Source organism: Dermochelys coriacea, chromosome 2 (genome assembly GCF_009764565.3).
Source record: "Dermochelys coriacea isolate rDerCor1 chromosome 2, rDerCor1.pri.v4, whole genome shotgun sequence".
Taxonomy (NCBI): Eukaryota; Metazoa; Chordata; order Testudines; family Dermochelyidae; genus Dermochelys; species Dermochelys coriacea.
In genome coordinates this window covers 30,749,459-30,773,406 of record NC_050069.1, presented here as the reverse complement: position 1 = coordinate 30,773,406, position 23,948 = coordinate 30,749,459, and the positions used below count along the sequence as shown (strand labels likewise).

Here is a 23,948-nt window from a genome sequence, read left to right as displayed (position 1 = left end):
GCTCTCAAATGAACTTTCACAAGAAAATGATAAAAGACAAAAGCACCTGTATCATCTATGTCTGAACACTTTTCACAAAGCAGTCACTCTATACATGACCTATTAGTCCTCGTCCTAAAAGGAAACCTGCATGAAACTTTCAAAAGACGAATCTGGGAACTTAAATTCATAACTTTGTTAGACGCTGCAAACTGTGTATTCAATAGAGACACTGGATATATGGCTCATTACAACAATGTGTAATCCACTAACAATCCCTCACCAGCTGTTTCCCACCCACCCCCCTTCCTTTCCTCCCAATGACTGGAGGGATGTTAATAGGCCATTTCACCAAAAATAACTCAAATGTGAAATTGTGGAACTTTTAACTATTGTTTGTAGCCTGTCCTTTAAATCAGCTACTGTACCCAGTGACTGGAAGATAGCTAATATAACACCAATATTTAAGAAGGGCTCTAGAGGTGATCCTGGCAATTACAGACTGGTAAGTCTAATGTCAGTACTGGGCAAATTAATTGAAACAATAGTAAAGAATAAAATTGTCAGACACATAGAAGAACATAAATTGTTGGGCAAAAGTCAACATGGTTTCTGTAAAGGGAGATCTTTACAGTCTTACTAATCTATTAGAGTTCTTTGAGGGGGTCAACAAACATGTGGACAAGGCGATCCAGTGGACATAGTGTACTTAGATGTCCAGAAAGTCTTTGACAAGGTCCCTCACCAAAGTCTCCTGTGTAAATTAAGTTGTCATGGGATAAGAGGGAAGATCCTTTCATGGATTGAGAACTGGTTAAAAGACAGGGAACAAAGCGTAGGAATAAATGGTAAATTTTCAGACTGGAGAGGGATAACTAGTGGTGTTCCCCAAGGATCAGTCCTAGGACCAATCCTATTCAATTTATTCATAAATGATCTGGAGAAAGGGATAAACAATGAGTTGGCAAATTTTGCAGATTTTTGCATACTAAACTGCTCAGGATAGTTAAGACCAAAGCAGACTGTGAAGAACTTCAAAAAGATCTCACAAAACTGAGTGATTGGGCAACAAAATAGCAAATGAAATTTAATGTGGATAACTGTAAAGTAATGCACATTGGAAAAAAATAACCCCAACTATACATACAATATGATGGGGGCTAATTTAGCTACAACTAATCAGGAGAAAGATTTTGGAGTCATCGCGGATAGTTCTCTGAAGACGTCCACGCAGCATGCAGTGGCAGTAAAAAAGCAAACGGGATGTTAGGAATCATTAAAAAAGGGATAGAGAATATGAATATCTTATTGCCCTTATATAAATCCATAGTATGCCCACATCTTGAATACTGCGTACAGATGTAGTGCCCTCATCTCAATAAAGATATACTGGCATTAGAAAAGGTTCAGAAAAGGGAACTAAAATGATTCGGGGTTTGGAACCGGTCCCATATGAGGAGAGATTCAAGAGGCTAGGACTTTTCAGCTTGGAAAAGAGGAGACAAAAGAGGGATATGATAGAGGTATATACAGTCATGAGTGGTATGCAGAAAGTGAATATGGAAAAGTTATTTACTTGTTCCCATAATATAATAAAAATAAATATAAAGTGAGCACTGTACACTTTGCATTCCATGTTGTAATTTAATTCAACTGACCCACACAGCTTTTTACAATACAAATACAAAATGTTGGATAGTTCTCCACTATCCTGCATCGTGTGTATTAATTGATATCAGTGCAAAGTGAATGTAAAATGAAACCAAGTAAGAATACTAGTGGTTTATACTCATATTGCAGTGGCTAAAAAATCTGCACAAGGTGAAAATCAGAACCATTGAATCTAATAACAAAACATATTTTCTTCTTTGTAAAAAGCTACTGTGTAGCTCACAATCAACATATTTTACTTGAAACGAAGGTTACTCCTGAGGGCATTCTGCTCCAAAATTTTCAAAATTCTGCACACAATATTTTAAAATTCTGCAAAATTCTGCAATTATTATTTATCAAATAAATGTGAAGGCTCCAGTATGGCATTGTGGAGCACAGGCCACTGACTGCATAGAGGTGGGAGATTAATGTGCAGCTCCCCCACCCCGCCAGGACACGGACTCAGCGGTGAGTGCACCCAACCCTGACACAGCACAAGGACCTGGCCTGCCCCAGAAACACCCCCAGGGCCCTTCTCCTCCATTCCAAGTGCATCAGGTGTGGACAGGCAGGCTCAGAAAGTCAGAATCCAAGTGTGAAGGGTCTTAGTGTGGGGGATCCAGGTGTGGGTTGAGAGGGTTCTGTGTGGGGCAATCTGGGTGCGTGCAGCTCAATGACGAATCCAGTGCAGAAGGGATCTGGATGCACAGGAGCTTGTTGGAGGCTTCTGGGTTCAATGGTAATGGGACTCTGCAGGGGAGGCAGGTGAAGATGGTTGGGCTCAGTGGGGGAGATAGAGCTTGGCAGAGGGTCTGGGTGTGTGGGGGATAAGTGAGGGATCCAGATGGTGGGGTAGTGGGTCTCAGTGGGGTGGGGATCCATGTACATCTGGTTGGAGCTTGGTAGGGTGGGGATGCGGGTGGCTAATCAGGGTGGTCCAGGTGCAGGGGGAGTGGGGCTCATTGGGGGGGTTCTGGGTGCAGGAGGGCTGAGGCTTGTTGGGAGGGTCTGGGTATGAGGGGGCGGGTCTGGAAGCACGGGAGTTTGGCAGATGTGGGAGTAGCTCCCTGTACAGTGATCCCTCCCCCTGCAGCTGAGGAGTGATGGATGCAGGAAGCGGGGGGGGAGGGGAGGGAAGTTTGCAGAGCTTCCTACAACCAGGGAGAATTCTGGGGGTGGGTCTGACATGGCCCCATTTGCTGTGCAGGGGAAGAGGAAGTCCCGTCCTCCCCAGCCAGGAGTAGCAGCTGAGCCTGACGCAGGGTAGGAGCCACCAGCCGGGTCTTCCCCTATCCCACCCCACAGTGAGTTACTTCTCTACTGGCTGCCCTGAGCACCTGAAACATACTGCTTGGGAGAGTCGCATGACCATTCTTGTATCTTATCTTTGGTTCCCCATCAGAAAGTCAGTTTTCTGTGGGGAAGCAGAGAAATCTGCGGGGGTATATACATTTTGCACATGTGCAGTGGTGCAGAATTCCCCTAGGTGTAAAACATGAACCAGCAGCAGTTTTGACAGAAATTAAGTTTATTCCTTCATCTACATAGTGGATTATATCCTGCATAATTAAATGATAGTATATAAATCAAACAATGTAGTATAGCAAATAATCCTTGCATGCAATAGGAGTTACTATACCTCTTATCCATACTACCTTTAGGTTCCATAATAAAAGAGATAACTGATGAGGAAATATGTAGTTGCCTATAGATCTGATACACAGGGATGTATATATTATAACTTCCACAGAAAAACAGAAATGAGAGAAGTAAGTTATCTGTTATTCTAGGCATCCAGCTTGAATAGGTATTATCTTTTTTTTTTCATTCTCTGAATTTTTGTGTTTTCTCGGGCTGATAAATGGTGAGATTATGTTTATCTGATTCTGCTTGAGGCTAAAAACAGGAGGTGGACTAAAATAGAGGGTATTAAAGTACTTAGTATTTATATTTGAGAGTATTTATAAGTCAGGGTAATGAAGTGAAGAGTCCTAGATTTTTATCTCAGATCTTCCAAAGACTGCATGTGTGACTTTGGTAGGAAAGTTTTAGAGGATGGCTTAGGTTAGGTGCCAAATCCATATTTACCAGTAGGCACATAAATAAATGGCCTTTACAGAAAGTATGCCCAAGGCATCTGAATTTCCTATTGAAGTTCATGGGAGTTGAGGGTACTCAACATTTTCCAAGACAATGTTTGGAAATTAGATTGATTCTTATTTCTTCAAGTGTATAAAAATGTGAGAACATGATCCTTTCAAGAGCAGGAACGGGCCCTTCTGTTTTTAAATTGGGAATGTAAAAAAAGAAAAAAATATGTATATCAGTAATTTTTCAGCTCACAACTGAAATATGAATACTGTAGTCATCACTGAGTTGCAAACATTAAACAATTACATTTCTAACAACTAAATTGTGCTTTTAGTCTGAAACTCTTTTGGAATTACCAAAGAAGCTTTCACATATTAAAGCATTAACATTTAGCAGCAGTGGATTTATTCACAATTCATAAATTGCCACTATTCCAAAAGCATACTTTAATTGGGAGTGTTTTCTAAAAATGCCAATTAACTCAAATTACTTCTTGGGCAACAAAACATCTGATGAGAAGGAGAAAAATTATATAAATCTGTTTCTAAGTTAGAATGTAAAAGTTTAAAGTAAAACCAGATGGTAATGTCCTGCATTTAATGCTCATTTAAATAAATGTTGTGTTTATGTGCCTGATCTGGCAAGATGCTTCACACATCCTGCTAGATAATGAGGTCCCTCCACTCCCACTGAAGTAGAGGTACAATGCAAGAGTTGTTCAGCATCTTGCAGGATCAGGCCCCCAAATATTTCCAACTCATTTCCATAAATCAACATTTTCTGATGCCAGTTATTCTTTTTTTTATTTCTAAACTGTCACATAAATATTTGTTAGTGTGGGCTGCTAAAGACATCTCTTAAAGCACTGGTGAGACAGCAATAAACCACATTATAGTTCCCCAATATTATTAAATAAAAGAGAAAGATTTTAGGAGTTGAAATCACCAGGGCCAGATTTCAAATTAGGCACAGTAGGCACATGCCTAGGGGCGCCGGCATCCTAGAGGTGCCTAAAAGTTAAAAGTGGGTTAAAAGTTTCATTTTTATGGAAAATATGAAGGTCAGCTATAGACAGGGGGGCGTTGAAGATGCTGTGCCTAGGGGCGCATAAGGTGTAAATCTGCCCTGGAAATCACCCTACTGCAGGGCCCGACATAAACCCCTCGTTGAGATTGTACAAGGACGCAGAGGGCAGAAGAACCATACTGGGGTACATCCCCACCTCATGCATTCTGAGAAGAAGGTCTACGCTTAAGACGTTGTAAAGGCCAGTACTCCACTCCTTTTCGAAAAGTCCTATGGAATGTACTAGAAAAACATATGTAGGATTTTTGAACCATTTTATGGAACTTGATAAGGAATTATGTTTCTTCCAGAGAAGTCATGTGCATGGGATGAAATATTCTCTAGGATGGTTCACTCATGGTCAATTTAAGTCAATGGGAGTTTTCTCCGAGTGCAAGCACTTCTGCTGTGTCTTGTCCTTTTGTAAACCATGCAAGTGTAGAGGGAAGGCTCTTTGGGATTTACCTGTTGTTTTCTATTCACCTTCTCATATCATGGCCATCTTCATGGTTTCTGGACACTTATTCTCCCACATAGCTCATAGGGGCCAGCCACAATCTGACCTAAATTAGTATTCATTCAAAACTACTCAAAGACACCAGTCTTCTATCCAGAATAGTTACAGTGGGGTTTCTACTTACTGATATTTGATGAGCAAACTCCTTCCTATCCAAACACCCCTGACTGACAAGAAAAAAACCTAAACCCTAGAGAAACTATACAAAAGGTGCAAGGTCATTTGCACAACCTTTTAAATCCCACAAAAGCCATCTCAAATTACTTTCAAATGTCACCAAAATATTCTACCTTAGTATAATGTCATGTATGTCAAAGGTAAGAAAGATTGGCTTAATTTAGGATAAATTAATGGTTGTCAGGTTTATAATCTAGATTTAATTTAACAATGGAGTGATGATGTAACTCTCCATGATATTTACGCAATGCAGCAAAAGAGCAAAACCAAAGACACTCCAACATGCTGTAAAACAAAATCAAATTAAAAACAAACTCATTCCATGACTATTTCACTTAAAACAATGACATTTTATGGTGTTATTCATTCCCATTATGCTATTTTATATGATTTATCTACATTAACGTATTCATTTCCTTAATAATTTTTGATATTATTACATTCTTTAAAAAATAGTGAGATAAAATAATATATGAGAAACAAATTCATTTGCATTTATTTGATTTAGACTACCCCCTTCCACTTTAGAGCATGAATTGTGAAATAAGCAAGGTACCCTCACACAATGTAACTGAAAGTTTGACCTGCATAATAGTAGTACTAAAAACTTATTAAATACCATAGATCATTAGTAATAATCTCATTTCAGCACCCTCTAAGGTATTAACCATCCTGGGAACACTGGCAAATACAGAGGGAGGGTTGGAAAGATTTTAAGTATGACTCCATATGTCAATTAAAAGCAAAGCTTAGTTTTGCAAACACCATTCAGCTGGTACATTATAAAAGTAATAAGAATAAGAATAGAAAACCTTGACAAGAAGGTGGCACTCCATCCATCTGAAGTCTTTCTCCCAACCTACATGTTAGAATTTCATTACCAACCAATGTAAAGCCTGGATGACACTGGTACCTTATTATGTCCCCTATATGATAGAAAGAAGAGAATGTTTAAAAGGCAATTAACAGGGATTTTTAGTTTTGAAAACAGTATTGATTAATGAAGTACACTTGCTGCCCTATATAATGTGCTATATGACCACTAGCATGAAAAACTTTGATTAGGCAGAGGAAATGTGATAAATAAGCATTCTGCTGCACACTGTACCACATTTATCACTGTTTCCAATCATGGTATTAGCATGATTATTTCTTTGATTTTTGTTACCTTTCTGAGCAAACCACACATTTGTAGACTTTTAAAACTATAATTTATTGTGTAGTTGTCATGGTATTAATTAAAAGGATAATGTACTAATTAGTCAGACAAAATGGCAAATTATGTAGGCAAAATTATTCAAAACAGAAACTTATGTATCTGTTGGTTCACAAACATACATACATATATTAAATAACTACTAAAAACAAAACAAAACAAACCTAGGCAGCCCCAAAACTATGTTCAGTTGGCCCATCCTGTTTCCTCCATTCTGTTTATTTTCCCTAACTCATGGAAATTTAGTTCAAGCACCTCTTTCAATTTATTTTTTAAAAAACACCATCACCAAAACTCTAAAGATTTGGGAAAAAATATTAATATTAACTCTATTTTTAAAAGTTGCAGTCATTTATATATATATATATATATAAATAATACAATACTCTGTACATAATAAACACAGTTTTTTTTCTTAAAAGTGGCTTGCAACCCTTTAAATTAAACTATTCTTAAAAATGCTTATAATTAATATTCATTTTGAGACTTTATGACTTTATTAAAACATTGCAAAAAAGTACATTTTAGAAAAAGATATTTGGGAAACAGTTCTATGTCCTTCAACAGTACTGCCCGTGAGACTTAACTAGGATTCAACAAGTACAAGAAGGAAGAAAAGCTTTTAAAATATTTTTCTTTAAAAATGTAAATGTATTTGTGATCTCTTCTTGAAATAGGTTAGTGCTCATACTTTTACAGACATTACCTATTTCAAATTCATCATCCTCAGTCAAAATTTCAGCATTTGGTATAGTTGGTGGAGGTTGACACACTCGAAGCTGATAGGCTATAAAACACAGAAAGTATTGTGATTAATATGTTGCTCATCTTCACAGGATAACAATAAACAACATTTATAGCTTTGCACTGAAAGGTTCAAGGGAATCTAACAGAAAAAATATACATGGAGTTTTGCATGTTAAGAATTCAAAGATAAAGAAAGGATTTCCCACGTTAAGGATTTCAGATTAGTTTTAATGGCAAAATCCTGCCCATACATATTCTGGGAAGATCATAGGTACTTGTGAATTATCTGCAAGGAACTAATCTTGTCTGGAAAGCACAAATGTTTAGTTCACAGTATGCTTAGCAAAATATGTTTTTACCTCCAAACCCTTTCAGTCTTGAGACCATCTTAAATGAAGGCCCATTCAAGAGTAAAACATTATTCCATTCAACGGTAGAATAAGCATTATGAAACAACCTCTTCAGGTGTGAAACATCCCAGAAAATGAATTCATATAGATAGATACTGAATATGACCATACAGAGAGAACTGATCCTTGGAGGAGTCTACAAGTAACGGGCAGGGTGGGGTGGGGGGTGCCAAGGGCAGACATGCATTTTCCCATCATTACTCTTTGGATGCATCCTTCCAGGAAGGACTTAAACCATTTTAGACCATTCTCCTAGATCCCTGCCACAACTCAGGCAGCACAGCAGTATCCCATGACAAGGATTTTTCTTAGGTATGTCAGTATTAGCAAATAAAAAAGCACTTAAGAACACTAGGTGAAATCTTGGCTACATTGACATCAATGGGAGTTTTGCCACTGAGTTCAAGGAGCCAGGATTGTATGCATTATGTGGATTTAGAGTAATGCTTGGCAGCTATTTTTTCCTTATTGACCACAAGGATCAGTTCTCTGTCTGGTCCTGTTCAATATTAATATGTAGCCTCTACACGAACTGATCAGGTGACATGGGCTCATGTGCAAGAAATAAGCAGATGACACACAGCTCTGTCTATCCTTCATCATGCACAACCACTTCACTACCATCAAGATGGCCTGGAGCTTGGCCAAGATCAGCTCATGGATGAAGAGTAGCTAGTTGAAGCTGAACCAGAGCAAGACAGAGGTGATGCTGGTGGGCAGAAGAAAGCACGAGGAAGAGTTTTCAGCAATGGTGCAGTCCTTGCTGAAGGTGAACAACCACAACTGTCAACTCAGTCAGTCAATTCCTTCTAGTTGGTTAGGAGACATTGTCCCATCGTGGCAGATGATGACCTAGCCACAGTTATACATGGCTTTATGATCTCCTGTCTGGAGTACAGCAATACAACATACCTGGGCATGAAGTCATCAGCCCTTAGGAAACTCTGACTAGTACAGAATGCTGCAGTTCATCTCCTCATTAACATTGGCTACCACAAGCACATACGGCCTGTTCTCCACTGTCTACAGTGGCTTCCCATGGGATATTGTTTAAAGCTCAAGATCTTGATCTTTATCCTCGAGGTACTGACCCTAGCAATATCTAAAAGATCCCTTAAAGCTTCTGGATGAAGATCAGGCTTAATAACTTTGTTCCTCAGTGTTCCACAATGGAACATTCTACCAAAAGCGTAAAGGGCTCATCAGTTCATATGACAGAGCTTCCTTAGGTGCCAATCCCAGATTGTAGAATGAACTCCCACAGGAATTAAGGACCATCACAAACCTCACCACCTTCTGCTCCAAGTGCAAAATACTCCTTTGACCTTGCCTTCTCTACCAAATGCATAGCAACATGTTGTCAAGATTCCTTCCACACTCTGAACTCTAGGGTACAGATGTTGGGACCTGCATGAAAACCTCCTAAACTTACTTTTACCAGCTTAGGTTAAAACTTCCCCAAGGTACAAACTATTTTATCTTTTGTCCTTGGACTTCCACTGCCATCACCAAATGTCTAACCTGTTTTATTTTTGAGAAACTGTTATTTGGAAACGTCTTACCCCCAAAATCCTCGCCAAAACCTTGCACCCCTTTCCAGGGGAAGGTTTGATAAAAATCCTCACCAATTTGTGTAGGTGACCACAGACCCAAACCCCTGGATCTTAAGAACAATGAAAAAAGCATTCAGTTTCTTATCAGAAGAATTTTAATAGAAGAAACAGTAAAAAGAATCAGCTCTGTAAAATCAGGATGGTAAATGCCTTACAGGGTAATTAGATTAAAAACAGAGAATCCCTCTAGGCAAAACCTTAAGTTACAAAAAGACACAAAGACAGGAATATCCATTCTATTCAGCACAGTTTATTTTCTCAGCCATTCAAAGAAATCATAATCTAACACATATCTAGCTAGATTACTTACTAAGTTCTAAGACTCCATTCCTGTTCTGTCCCCAGCAAAAGCATCACACAGACAGACACAGACCCTTTGTATCTCCCCCCCTCCAGCTTTGAAAGTATCTTGTCTCCTCATTGGTTATTGTGGTCAGGTGCCAGCAACCAGTTATCCTAGCTTCTAAACCCTTTACAGGTGAAAGGGTTTTTCCTCTGGGCAGGAGGGATTTTAAAGGTGTTTACCCTTTCCTTTATATTTATGACAAGCCCCCCATATCACCAATAGGGTGAAACGCTGGCTGGGATTTCTTCCTGGAGCTCTAGGAAAAAACAGAGTTAATAAGACACATGTACCTCTAAATATACTACCAAGTATATAAAGACTAAAAATATTTTCCACATCTCAAGGACGATTTTAACTAGTTGATTCTGGGAAATTTTCACGGGAGAGTGCATCAGCCACTTTGTTAAAAGCTCCTGAGATGTGTTGGATGTCAAAATCAAAATCTTGGAGAGCTAAACTCCACCGAATACGTTTTTTGTTATTTCCTGTGGCAGTATGAAGCCATTGTAGCACAGCATGGTCGGTTTGCAGGTGGAAACGCTGTCCCCAAACATATGGGTGTAGCTTTTCTAGAGCGTAGACAATGGCGTAACATTCTTTTTCACTGACTGACCAGTTGACCAGTTGTCCCTCTCAGACAGTTTTTTGCTGAGAAACACTACAGGGAGGAATTTTTGATCCGGTCCTTCCTGCATTAAAACTGCTCCCACATGATGCTTGGACACATCTGTGGTTACTAGGAATGGTTTGTCAAAGTCTGGGGCCCTTAGTACAGGGTCAGACCTGAGTGTCGCTTTAAGCTGGTTAAAGGCCTTCTGAAACTCTTCGGTCCACTGAACGGCAATTGTCTGTTTCTTTTTGGTTAGGTCTGTCAGTGGGGTGGCGATTTGGCTGTATTGCGGTACAAATCGCCTGTAATAACCGGCCAAGCCTAAGAAGGGTTGAACCTGTTTCTTTGACTTTGGCACAGGCCACTTTTGGATAGCATCCACTTTAGCCTGTAGGGGGTTGATAGTTCTTTGACCCACCTGGTGTCCAAGATAAGTCACTCTGTTTAGGCCTATTTGACACTTCTTAGCCTTAACAGTTAGTCCTGCCTCCCTTATGCACTCAAAGACTTTTTGTAGATGTTCCAGGTGTTCTGCCCAGGAATCCGAAAATATGGACACATCGTCAAGGTAGGTGACTGCATATTCTCCTAATCCCGCTAAGAGACCATCTACAAGTCTTTGGAAGGTGGCGGGTGCATTCCGCAGCCCGAAAGGGAGTACATTACATTCATACAGCCCGACATGTGTGGTGAAGGCTGACCTTTCCTTGGCGGATTCATCTAGCGGTACCTGCCAGTATCCCTTGGTTAAATTCAAGGTAGAGACAAATTGGGCCCATCCCAGTTTCTTTAATAGTTCACCTAACAGTGGCATTGGATAGTTGTCTGGGCAAGTTACAGCATTTAGCTTATGGTAGTCCATGCAAAAACCTATCTCCCCATCTGGTTTGGGAACTAGAACCACTGGAGATGCCCATGAACTGCCAGAGGGGCAGATTACACCCATCTGTAACATATCCTGGATCTCCCATTCTATGGCAGTTTTAGCTTGAGGAGACATCCGGTGAGGTTGGACTTTAATTGGGTGAGCATTACCTGTGTCAATGGAGTGGTATGCCCCTTCAGTCAGCCCTGGGGTGGCTAAGAATGTTGGCGCGTAGCTAGTGCACAGCTCCTGGATCTGCTGTCACTGCATACGCCCGAGGGTCATGGAGAGGTTCCCCTCTTCCACGCCACCAGCACTTTTCCCTTCATAGAAGACGCCTTCAGGCCACTCAGTGTCATCTCCTCCCTGGGCTGTAAACCGATAAACTTTTAATTCTCTGGAATAAAAGGGCTTTAGAGAATTAATATGGTTTACCTTAGGCTTTTGGTTGTAGATGGGGAATGCTATGAGATAACTAACAGTTTCCAGGCACTCCTGGACCGTGAATGGCCCTTCCCACGATGCTTCCATTTTATGGGCCTGGAGCGCCTTTAAGACCATTACCTGGTCTTCTATTTTGAAGGAACAGTCTCTGGCATGTTTATCATACCAGGCTTTTTGCTCTTTTTGAGCATCCTGTAGGTTTTCTTTAGCAAGGGCTAGAGAGGTTCGGAGGGTGTTTTGTAGGTTGGTTACAAAGTCCAGAATGTTAGTTCCTAGAGAAGGTGTAAATCCCTCCCATTGCTGCTTCACTATCTGTAATGGCCCCTTAACCTCGCAGCCATATACAAGTTCAAATGGTGAAAACCCTAAACTAGGATGGGGTACAGCTCTGTAGGCAAAGAGCAACTGCTGCATCACTAGGTCCCAATCATTGGAGTGCTCATTTACGAATTTACGTATAATTGCCCCCAAAGTTCCATTAAATTTCTCCACCATGCCATTTGTTTGATGGTGGTAAGGAGTGGCAACCAAGTGATTTACCTCATGAGCTTTCCAAAGGTTTTCCATAGTTCCTGCCAGGAAATTAGTTCCTACATCTGTGAGGATGTCGGAGGGACAACCTACCCTGGCAAAAATCTCTGCTACTGCCTGGCACACACTTTTAGCCCTGGTGTTGCTTAGAGCTTACTGCTTCAAGCCATTGGGTGGCAAAATCCATAATAGTCAGTATATACTGCTTTCCTCTGGATTTCTTTTTCAGAAAAGGACCCAGAATATCCACAGCTACTCACTGAAATGGAACTTCAATGATGGGGAGTGGCTGGAGAGGGCCTTTGACCTGGTCTTGGGGTTTTCCCACTCTTTGGCATACCTCATAAGACCGGAGATAGGTAGAAACATCCTTGTCCATTCCCTCCAAGTGGAATGACCTCCCCAACCGGTCTTTGGTCCTGTTCACCCCAGCATGGCCACTAGGATGACCGTGGGCTAAGCGCAAGAGCTTGACCCAGTACTTAGTTGGAACTACCAACTGTCTCTGAGTATGTCAGTCTTCTTGGTGTCCACTAGAAAGAGTTTCTTTGTATAAAAGTCCTCTTTCTACAACAAACCTGGATCAATTAAAACAGCTGAGAGGTGGTGGTGCTGCCGTCCAAGATCTCTGGAGGCTTTCATCTACTTCCTGTTCAGTCTGGAACTGTTCCCTTGATGCTGGAGACATCAGTTCCTCATTGGATTGTGGACCTATGCTTGGGCCCTCTGGAAGCGATGTAGGGGATGGGGCTGTTTCTGTTGTCCGTGAACCGCTCTCCGCTGGTGCACTACATTGGGGTTCAGGCTCTGGCTGAGCCTCTTTTGTAGGGTTATCGGCTGCTGCCGGTTCAGGTTCGGTGGGGCCCTCTGGGGTTGGGGTTGCAAATACTGGATTTAGTGCTAGTTGTTCCGCCAGTTCCAGTTCTGGGACTGGCTCTGTCTGGGTCTCTGGGACTGGATCCAATACTGCTGTTGCAGACATTGGCCTGGTGTCTGGGTCCATCACCTCTGACTGGGTCCTGGTAGAAGTTTCCAGAACAGAGCTGGGCATGACGGCTGGTTTAGCCTGGCTGCGGGTGACCATTACCACCCTCTTGGCTGACTTCACACGATTGGGCAAGTCTTCCCCGAACAGCGTGGGGATGGGATAATCATCATAGACTGCAAAAGTCCACATTCCTGACCAACCCTTGTACTGGACAGGCAACTTGGCTGTAGGCAAATTGAAAGAGTTGGGCTTGAAGGGTTGAATCGTCACTTGGATCTGTGGGTTGATTAGATTGGGGTCCACTAAGGAAGCATGGATAGCCGACACTTGTGCTCCGGTGTCCCTCCACGCGGTGACCTTTTTCCCGCCCACACTCACAGTTTCCCTCCAGTCCAAGGGTATCTGGGCCTGAGGACCTCTGGGGTGATTCTGGTGCAATGAACTGTAATCTGTTGGGGTTCTTGGTGCAGTTGGCCTTTACATGCCCCAGCTTATTACATGTAATACATTGTCTAGCTGAAATAAAAGGAAGTTCTTTTTCATTCAGACAGACCCAGACCCTTTGTTTCTCCCCCCTCCAGCTTTGAAAGTATCTTGTCTCCTTATTGGTCATTGTGGTCAGGTGCCAGCGAGGTTATCCTAGCTTCTTAACCTTTTACAGGTGCAAGGGTTTTTCCTCTGGCCAGGAGGGATTTTAAAGGGGTTTACCCTTCCCTTTATATTTGACACATATATTTAAAACAAACCCCTACACTACACACACAATTGTTCCCTTCAAGAGGATGAGAGAGAACGAATTAATAATATTTGACAGATTTTTGACACATAGTTTAAAGCACTACTGGAAGGCACTCAGATACCACTATATTAAGGGTAGCATAAGAACATCTATATACAATGAAATACAATTATTGCATTGCTATTGGATGGATCAGTTCAGTTTGGGCTTCCATCCCACAGCAGGCTAACAGTAGTTTCTGTCTGTACTTTAGTACAGGATGGGTAAGGAATGGGATCCCTTCTTCATTCAGCCCACAGTCAACCCGTAGAACTCCTTGCCTGAGGAGGTTGTGAAGGTGAATGGTGTCCCTAGCCTCTGTTTGTCAGAAGGTGGAGATGGATGGCAGGAGAGAGATCACTTGATCAATATCTGTTAGGTTCACTCCCTCTGGGGCACCTGGCATTGACGACTGTCAGTAGACAGGATACTGGGCTGAATGGACCTTTGGTCTGACCCAGTATGGCCATTCTTATGTTCTTATTTCACATAACTTTTTTTGAAAATTTTACTTAAAGTTACTACAGTCTTTGAATTGGATCAATTGTTGTACAACTGAGATTAAGTCTTCAATAACAGCCAGTACCACAGTTTTGACGACTCCTGTGGTTTTATCTTCAGGTTCATTATATTTGTTGTTTTATTTATAGCGCGATATCCTGGAGTCAACAGATTATAATGACATGAGAATCTCAGATTTCATTTTAAAAGTAAGCTTTTAGCCCTCATGGTTGTGGGAAAAAGCTTGAAAAATGTGATTTGAGTGTACCCCAAAAGCTCAGAAAACAGAAAACAAAGAAAAAAAAGCCAAAATTTGTTACTTTTTAAAAATCTCATAACTATAAAAAAAATATTAAAACCAAAAAACCAACCAAACAAAACCCCCCATTTTTTTGTGGCTTGGCACATGATTTTTGAACAGATGGGGATGGCAATACTGGTATCACTTTCAAGCCATGCCTTTCCCCTACTGGAAAGAATGTTAACAGGTTCAAAATAGAGGATGACAATTCACTCAAACCATATGTTCTGGTGATGTCCTGATGAAATGGTCACAAAAATAATACGTCAATTAGTTATTTTTTCCAGCAACCAATCCTGCAGTTTTTTATACAGGCAAATTTGTATTTAGTGGCAGTGTTGCTTATATTAAGACTGCAGGTTCAAACCTTAGGTCTCTAGGTTCAGTGTAATCAAAATGGCAGTTCGGAAGGTCTGATTCACTGTGGTCTTGCACCTTTGGTAATCATTTAATATATGCAAGTGTAAAACACTATCACTCTGTTTTAGAAGAGATTGTTCACAGCATAGGTGCTGACTCCATGGGTTCTCCATCCCTGTGGAGAATTAGTGGGTGCTTAGCACCCACCAGCAGCCAAGCTCCGCTCCCTCTCCCCCATTCCCATCCACCAGTGGCCCCACCGATCTACTCCTCCCCCACCTCCCAACACCTCCTGAATGATGCAAAACAGCTGTTCTGTGGCATGCAGGAGGTGCTGGGAGGGACAGGGAGGAGTAGGGATGGGACATGCTCAGGGGAGAGAGTGGAAAGAGGTGGGGAAGAGGTTGGGTGAGGGTAGAGTGGGGGCAGGAAGAGGCAGGCTGGGCGTGGGGCCTTGGAGGAAAAGGTGGAGTGGTGATGGGGCCAGGGGGGTGGAGAGGGAGCTGGGCCTGGGGCTGAGCTGGTGTTGAGCACCCCCGGGGAAAATTAGAAGCCAGCGCCTGTGGTTCACAACCAATTTGCACATGTATAAAAGATTAGCAAAAGTATGAGGCAGTGGAGAATCACGCCTTCAAACTCTTTCCTTTACTCCAAACAACATATTACTAGATATCAGAATTCAAATGAGTGCTATGATTACCCAAAATTTATTGGACCTAACTCACAATAAGTTGTGGGTGCATGGGAGATCTTGCCCCATTCTAAATAACCCCATGTTCCTTTTGTAGTTTTGGTGGATTGCTATGGCAGTCTCCAGACAGTGTAATGCTCCCGAGGAGTTATTACTGGTTGATATAATTTAGAGTAACCTTGAGCCTGCTCTAATGAATAGAGGGAGGTATACCAGTGGAAAACCAGCCCCATAATCAGGGAACCACAAATGGTTCCTATGCAGATTTCCTCTCACCTGTACCCAGTAATTACTGGTTTATTGTGTCATATTGAAATACTGTAAAGGTCCAATATCCTACTTTCCTCCTTGTCCCCACCCCAGATCCTATTCACTCGATTGTGAGTTTGTTTGCAAGGAATGCAGGATCATATACAAAGATAACCTGATGTTTGTATACAAATGATTCCTGTAGAGAAATTGTCAAGTTTTGTGAAAGTTCAGCCGTAGATTTCTCAGAGATAATGGGGATTCCTTAAAAAGGAAATGCAATAAGCATGTAGAATTATATAAAGTTGGTACAAAGGATAAGTAAATACATATTAGTAACTTCAGCTTTGCCACTGCTGTACTGCTCCTCTTTATCCAGGTGCCCTTTCTGACAGTGTGCATGACACAGAATCTACATGCAGTTGTCAGGATTGCAAAAATGAAGCAGTCAGAAAAATAAAAACAAGCCTTCCAAAAAGGAGTTCTGCAAGAAGGCTTAGGTCTCATTTTGACTATCAGTGCCATGTACCCACTACTCTACAAAAACATCAGGATTTGGAAAATTCTTGAATTCACATAGACTAAAAACCTACGGGTTAGATTCTCAGCTGAAATAAATAGGGTTGATTCCTTTGAAATCACTGGTGTCACTGCAGTTTACACCAGATGAGGATCTGGCCTGGAATATTTTGTACTATGTGTTTGTATAGAAGCTAGCAGAACAGAACCTCTGTTGGGTTGGGGTGTTTGGATGCTAATATAATCCATATTGCTAAGAATATAACAGTAGACATGTAAATAACAACAAATATTATGAAGATATTGATACTGCTCCTGTTCTTAATAGAGTATGACAGTGCAGCTATCCTCTTTAAGCGTTGAGAGCAGAGGTAAGGTTCCAGCTGGTTCCAGCCAGTTCACGCCCATTCTGCTTCCTCTTGTCTACCTGTGCAAAGAGAGGCTCCAAAAGCTCCCTGAAGCCTGCTTCACCTCCCATGCTGTGGTACAGGTAGCTGGACCAGGAGTGTAACATGCCGCACTGTTCTTATGCCCTTGCACCACTGTGCTCACTTAGCCATAATTTGGTCCTTTAATAAGAACAGGTTTGGGTCCACTGTGATCAAATGCCTTTTATCAATGAATCTAGGTCATACCTCTCAAATGTCTCTCATTAGAGACAGCACTCATATTAGTCCCAAAACTACCTATATTCCACACCAATTTGGTATCCCCTACACTTTTATTGTTGCACATTACTTACAGCAGATAAAAAGAATCATGAACCTGAAAATACAGAAAGAGATAATTATCCTGAAGCGATTAGTCCCAGTTTTATATGACAAATATTTTGACAAAGTGCTATATGACAAATATTTTGCATCCCTCAATCTTGGTTTTCATCAAACACTACAGCCCACATTTAGGCCCTGTCAGTTGAGAGGTATGGTCTAGATGCACAGTAAGAGAAATAAACAGAGGGCACCAAGAGAAACCCCCTAAAAGTCACTTTACAACTAGACGTGGGCACATGCAATTTAAACAGTTCCCCTCCATTTCACAAATAATTTTATTTCATATATTACACTGGTAAAGGAAACTTTATTTATTGGCAGATAGGGTAGAGAAATAGGTGGAAGGCAATGAGAGTGAAGAGGCAGGTTTGAGTTAACTTGCACCAGGTCTTCCAACTTGGGCACAAGAAACTTAAATTTAAAGAGGAAGGTGAGGTGGAGCCAGTGAAAGGATTTGAAGAGAGACAGGTTTCAGAGTAGCAGCCTTGTTAGTCTGTATTCTCAAAAAGAAAAGGAGTACTTGTGGCACCTTAGAGACTAACAAATTTATTTGAGCATAAGCTTTCGTGAGCTACAGCTCACTTCATCAGATGCAGTGAGCCGATGAAGTGAGCTGTAGCTCACGAAAGCTTATGCTCAAATAAATTTGTTAGTCTCTAAGGTGCCACAAGTACTCCTTTTCTTCTTGAAGAGAGACAGAAGATCATCAGAGCATCAGACAAAATAGATGAATATTTGCTAAAACATCCTGGATGGAATTAATAAAGGCATGGAGGCCAAAGATGAGGAGGCTGCAGTAGTCAAAGTCAGAGTGATCAGGGGTTGGGCAAGGGCTCTATAAAAGGGAACAGAGAACTAACATCAGATTTTGGAAATATTGCATGCTAGATAAGATTTAGAGCATAAAACCTGCAGGATTTAGAGACAACATTCATTTAGGGAGAGAATGAGAGGAATAAAAAAATGACCTCAAAATCATGAGCCTCAGGACATAGAGGAGATGCCAAATTTATTTGTGTAGCTTTGGTTGCTTCATGCCAATGATGGGTGGCATGAACCAACTTGTTCAGCATCTATATTATGCTGCTAGGAAACATCTGAAAAGCTACTAGCCATATACCAGCAATATGCTTATGATACACAGTGACACATATCATTCTTATCAGAGGCAGACAACCATTTGTCATACAGCTAGCTCTGCATCTAGAAGAAAAAAGCACTTGCATAAATAATAATATATGATTCAAATTCAACCAAAGACAGATGGAAGTGATTTTGGTAGGCCAAAGGACATATTCAGAAGGCCTTGCAGAATCCATGACAGCTCTTCTGATGAGGATATCTGACTATTCATTGTTAGAGAGTTGCAGTCAGGTAGCCACATTGTGCCTGGACACCAGGACTTTTACCACCACAAACTGGTAAGAAAACTGTGCCTGCTCCTCACAGGGGAAGTCCTGGAGATAATGTTCCATGCCTTTGATATTTCACAGCTGGAGTACTAAAATGTTTTTTTCCTGGGTCAGACAATGGAAGCTATACAACACCAAAGATGGTCCCAATTTCAGAAGCCCACATCTTAACAAATAAATGAAACCTAAGTACTATGCCCACTACACTCATTCAACAGTGAAACCATTTCAGTATATTGGTTCTTAGTATCATAGCCCATAATAATCTGAAAACACAAAATGCCACTTCTAAAATACTACAGTCCACAGATATGATATAATTCTCAGTATGTATAACAGAACTTGCCAGAGATGAAGACTGGTGAAGAGTGTCTGGCTGTGGAACTCTTTGTCATGCAAAGACCAGATGATCTCCATTTTAGTGTACCTGTCTTTCAGGGAGGTGGCTTTCTCAATTACAAAATAATCTGTTTCAACTCATGTAAGCATTTTATCACTCATTTAACAAGGTGCCAAGATCCATACTTCTATGTGAAGTGAGCTTGGATCTGGATGAAAGAATCTGGCTCCTAACTACAATACCAGTATTAACTCAGATTAATTCATTATAAGTAAAATTGATCTACAAAATAGAAACTCTGAGAAGGAAAAAGAAATAGAAGTGCACTGCAACTTCTAGCAAGCAGTAATTCTGAGATCTGTTGTTTGTCATGATAGGAAATTAATGTCCCTTAGAAACCAGACACTAGACTTAGGGTCTGTATGAGGGTATAGGAACTGCCCTCATCCTTTCCTGATTTCTAGAAGGTCTTAGAGATTCTTGGTACCAAGATGTGCAAGCCCAAGAGGCACATTCTTGATGGAAAAGTAAATTTTTGTAAATTCCATAAAAATTCAGAATACCGCTATGAAAACATATTCCCTTACATTTCAAAATAAAAAAAAATATATGCAAAGGATTTGGCACCCTCTAGGTCAGTATGGGTCCAGGTCTCCATTGATTCTTCTCACATCAACAGGATGGATAAACCAATGCAATTGAATGTAGTTTGTTATCACTGGCAGTACTGGTGTGACTGCACTGATCACATACAATTTAAACAAAACTTGAATTCCGGACTCCACCTTTTAAAGCAATGTAAGCCATAAAGAGATACGTATGTCTAATGTCTGAACTGGATGTTAGTTTTTGGAAAGTTCACTGGTTCTTTTTGCTTGTCTATTTATAGTGGAAAACATTCAGTGATTAACAAAAAATAAACTCTCAGTAATTGTTCCAATGGACTTAACATTTATTTTAGTAATATTTTCCCTTAAGCTTCAACTATATAATCATCAATAAAAATAGCTAAATGTATTGAACTTACCATGATAACTTAGCACAAAGAAACCACTTGTTGTGAAGTCACTGTGGAACTTGATAAGAATCTGGTTTGAAGTACTGTAGACAGACTCCAAGGCAGTGTTGCCACTAAACTGGCCAATCTGAGGAGAACTTTGGTCTGGCCCATCCCTAAAAGAAAAAAAAATCAAAAGAAAAATCAAAAATCAAAAAGGGTAGGTTTCACTGTTAATTTTAGGTAAATGTGCAATGCTGAAGGATTATGTAGTATTTTTGCTTGTGGGTAATTTTTTCTAGGTGTAAAGCAGTATTTTTGTCTGTCTCAAAATGGGCATATATTTAAATTTTCTAAAAAAATTGTAAAGGTTTTATATTATTCCTTGCATTTAAAATAAAACAGGAATATTAATGCTCTGAATGCTCCTTTGAGGAGGAAATGTGTAACTTGAATGATAAGGTGGAAAATGCCCATGACAGAAGATGCTTTAGGGTGCTTCAGAATTTCTGAATATAAGTTTCTCCACTTACTACCTATTGGAATAAATGCTCTATTTTCTCCCTGGGTTTGGGTGGTACTTTTTTGCTTGAAACACTCTCATTTTTATATAGCCAAAATGACAAATATGGACATTAGATTCATAGGTCATACTGCTTTTGCCTCCCATCAATTTCTAGCAGTATTACAGAAGAGGAACCACACATTTTCTGTTGATTCATAGACTCACAGAACTATAGGGTTAGAAGGGACCACAAGGGCCATTGAGCCTAATCCTCGGTCAGGATGTATCCAAACCATCCAAGACAGATGGCTATTCAGTCTCCTTTTGAAAACCTCCAGTGAAGGAGCTTCCACAACTTCTCTAGGCAGTCTCTTCAATTGTCTGACTGTTCTTACCATTAGGAAGTTTTTCCTGAGATTTAATCTAAATCTACTGTGCTATAGTTTAAAGACATTGCCTCTTCCCCTGCCCCCTGTGGCAAGACAGAACTTTTCTCCATCTTTTTTATGGCAGCCTTTCAAGTATTAAAAGCCTGCTATCCTGTCGCCCTTAATCTCCTCTTTCCAAACTAAACATACTAAACATCCTTCAGCCTTTGCTCATATGACTTGAATCTCACCCCTTTGATCATCTTTGCTGCTCACCTCTGGATCCTTTCCAGTTTCTATACATCCTTTCTATGCATTGGTGACCAAAACTGGATGCAGTACATCAGCTGAAGCCTAACCAGCACTTTGTAGAGTGGTACTTTCATCTCCCTTGACTTTGTTAATACAACCCAAAATTATATTTGTTTTTGCAACAGCATCTTGACTCATGTTGAGTTTGTGATCCACCTCAACTCCCAGATCCTTCTCAGCCATGCTGTTGTGAAGCCAGTTATCTCCCCAATTCTGTATTTATGCATTTGATTTTTTTCCCCCAAAGCGAAGCACCTTACATTTGTCTTTGTTGAATTTCATTTTATTGTTTATAGTTGTTAAGGAAAAGTTTTTGGTCTCAGCGTGTGATTCGATACGCAATGCATAATAGTCTGTATGTAAGGTGAACTTTGTAACAAAGCTGTTGTGGTCATAATATGACCTTTGAGGTGATGGAGAAAAACATGTTATTGTAGATACATCCTGTTGTGGTGGTATGCACTAAGCAGGAGCTGAACATGAGCACGAAGGCGGCACAACATTGGTGGAAGATAACAGTCTGTAACATGACTGGATGTAAGGGATCAGGCACGAGGACGGGTCGTGATGAATCAGTGTATATAAGGAAGGGTAAATGGCATTTTGGGTTCCCCCCCCCGGCTAGCGAGGAGGTACCACGCTTAAGCGTTATTAAACTTGTCTCATTGTGAAATACTCTGCATTTTACTTGTCTGGTTAATGCGCCTCAGCCTCGGAGAGAACTTTTACATAACCTAAGAGTGTAATTCGTAACAGTTTTGGCGCCCAACGTGGGGCTCGAGGCTCGCCCGTTCAATAGTTGGGGTCGGACTCCCCTCTTTGGAAATCCTAAATGCCAGCATAAGGTGAGTTCACCTTGGGAGCTCCAGGAGAGGGGAAATATCTGTGCACAAAGGGCGGTAAGGTGGCACATTAAGGTAACCCAGTACGGGCTCTGGGCACAGTGTAAGTAAGGGGACCCCTTTGGCAGAAATACTTGAAAATTGGAAAAATAGCTCTGGTACCCATGGGTTAGGAAAAAGGAGGGCTGTAATTTTGTGCAAGGTAGAATGGCCAGCGGCAACTAGGCAAACTCCTTTTGTGTGGCTGCCTGACGGCTCATTCAATGGGGAAAAGTTAACTGCATTCAGAAAGAGGCTGGAGGATAAAGCTCCAGCCCAGATGGATTATTGGAATGTGTGGGATAATTGGGCGTATGCGCGTGCAAAAAGGACATCCTCTTTCGTCCTCCTTTTCCTATTTGTCCCAAGGTTCTTCGGCTCCACTCTGTGCTATGCCTGTTTCTGCTCCATCCCCCGCCTATCCTCGCGTCTCTGATTTATGTCCTTCGCCTCCTTGTTTACCCCCTCCAAATCCCTACAAACCCACCAATTGCCTTACAGGCACCTCTTGTCCAACAACCTGTGATTGTCCCAAATCAGTATGGGGGATCCTGGTTGGGCTTCCCATATGTTCATTGACCCTTTGGACCGGGGGATGTAGTGATTTGGCAGCAACAAATGCCCCGTTTACGGGATGACCCTGAGAAGGTGTTACAGACCGTTCGGTCTGTATTTACTGCCTTCAACCCAACTTGGGGAGATGTCCAAGTCATCCTTGATACCCTTTTTACACCGGATGAGAAATATTCTATTTTGGATGCAAATCATAGGTGGGCAGGGGAGGAGGGGGCCACTGACTGGACACCATGGCCTGACGTTGATCCAAATTGGGACCCAAATTCGCCCCCCCCCAAAGAGCTACATTAAGGAACGGGCATGAAGGTCTTCTGGAAGCTATACGGAGGGCAGGTAGCAAGACAGCTAATTGGTCTAAAATCCGAGAATGCCAACAAGAATTAAACGAACACCCCTCAGCTTTCTTAGCTCGATTATCAAAACAAGTTACGGTTTGTGGGGGAGGTATTAATCCAGAGGGGGAAGAAAATTGCCCCCTGATGGTATCCTTTTATGTCAACCAAGGTACATCGGATATTAAAAAGTATTTTACTAAACATGTACCTGACTGACCTGGGAAACCTTTGAGTGAGGCGGTACGATTAACCACATTGTTTTTAATGGGTGAGATGAGGAAAGGGCTAAGGAAAAATGTAAACTAAAGAAGGAGGAAGTAAGTATGTTGGCAGCCGCATTACAGGCCCCATTTGGAAATCAGAACTGGCCGTGCCACAGACCAAGAAAGGAACGTGGAAGAGGGGGAAATGTGGGCAGAGAAGATTGGAATCAACCACAGAACGGTAATTGTAATTATTGCAAACAACTGGGCCATTGGAAGCGGGAGTGCCCTTTATTGCCCGGGGACCTGCAGTGAGGGGAGGGCCTGGACCTTGCGTTTCCCCAGCCCTCACGCCAGCCCTGGACCCTGGAGCTCCTGCTTGGCTTCCTACAGGGGACTTATTACAGTGACTGGAGGCAGAAATATTGGGAACCCTGGGAGTACTGGAGTGGGATCTAGGACCACAGTCGCAGGTTAGTTTAAAAATTGGAGAGCAGCTTGTACCCTTTCTCGTGGACACTGGAGCTACCCTCTGTACTTTGATATTTGTCCTGGGTTCCTTGTCTAATACTGAGGTATGAGTCCAGGGTATTGA

General features: G+C 41.4%; 1 protein-coding gene across 3 annotated transcripts in view; it reads right to left on the bottom strand.

The window, feature by feature from the left end:
• Nucleotides 1–23,948, bottom strand: part of CSMD3 (CUB and Sushi multiple domains 3) — a 1,226,382-nt gene that overhangs the window by 155,436 nt on the left and 1,046,998 nt on the right. For all 3 annotated transcript variants that reach the window (XM_038390468.2, XM_038390469.2, XM_038390471.2), the window contains 3 exons: nt 20,204–20,349; nt 7,405–7,485; nt 6,295–6,408 (listed from right to left, as the gene is read on the bottom strand). In XM_038390468.2, coding sequence (XP_038246396.1) covers nt 6,295–6,408; nt 7,405–7,485; nt 20,204–20,349 — 341 coding nt within the window. The remainder of the gene's footprint in view (nt 1–6,294; nt 6,409–7,404; nt 7,486–20,203; nt 20,350–23,948) is intronic.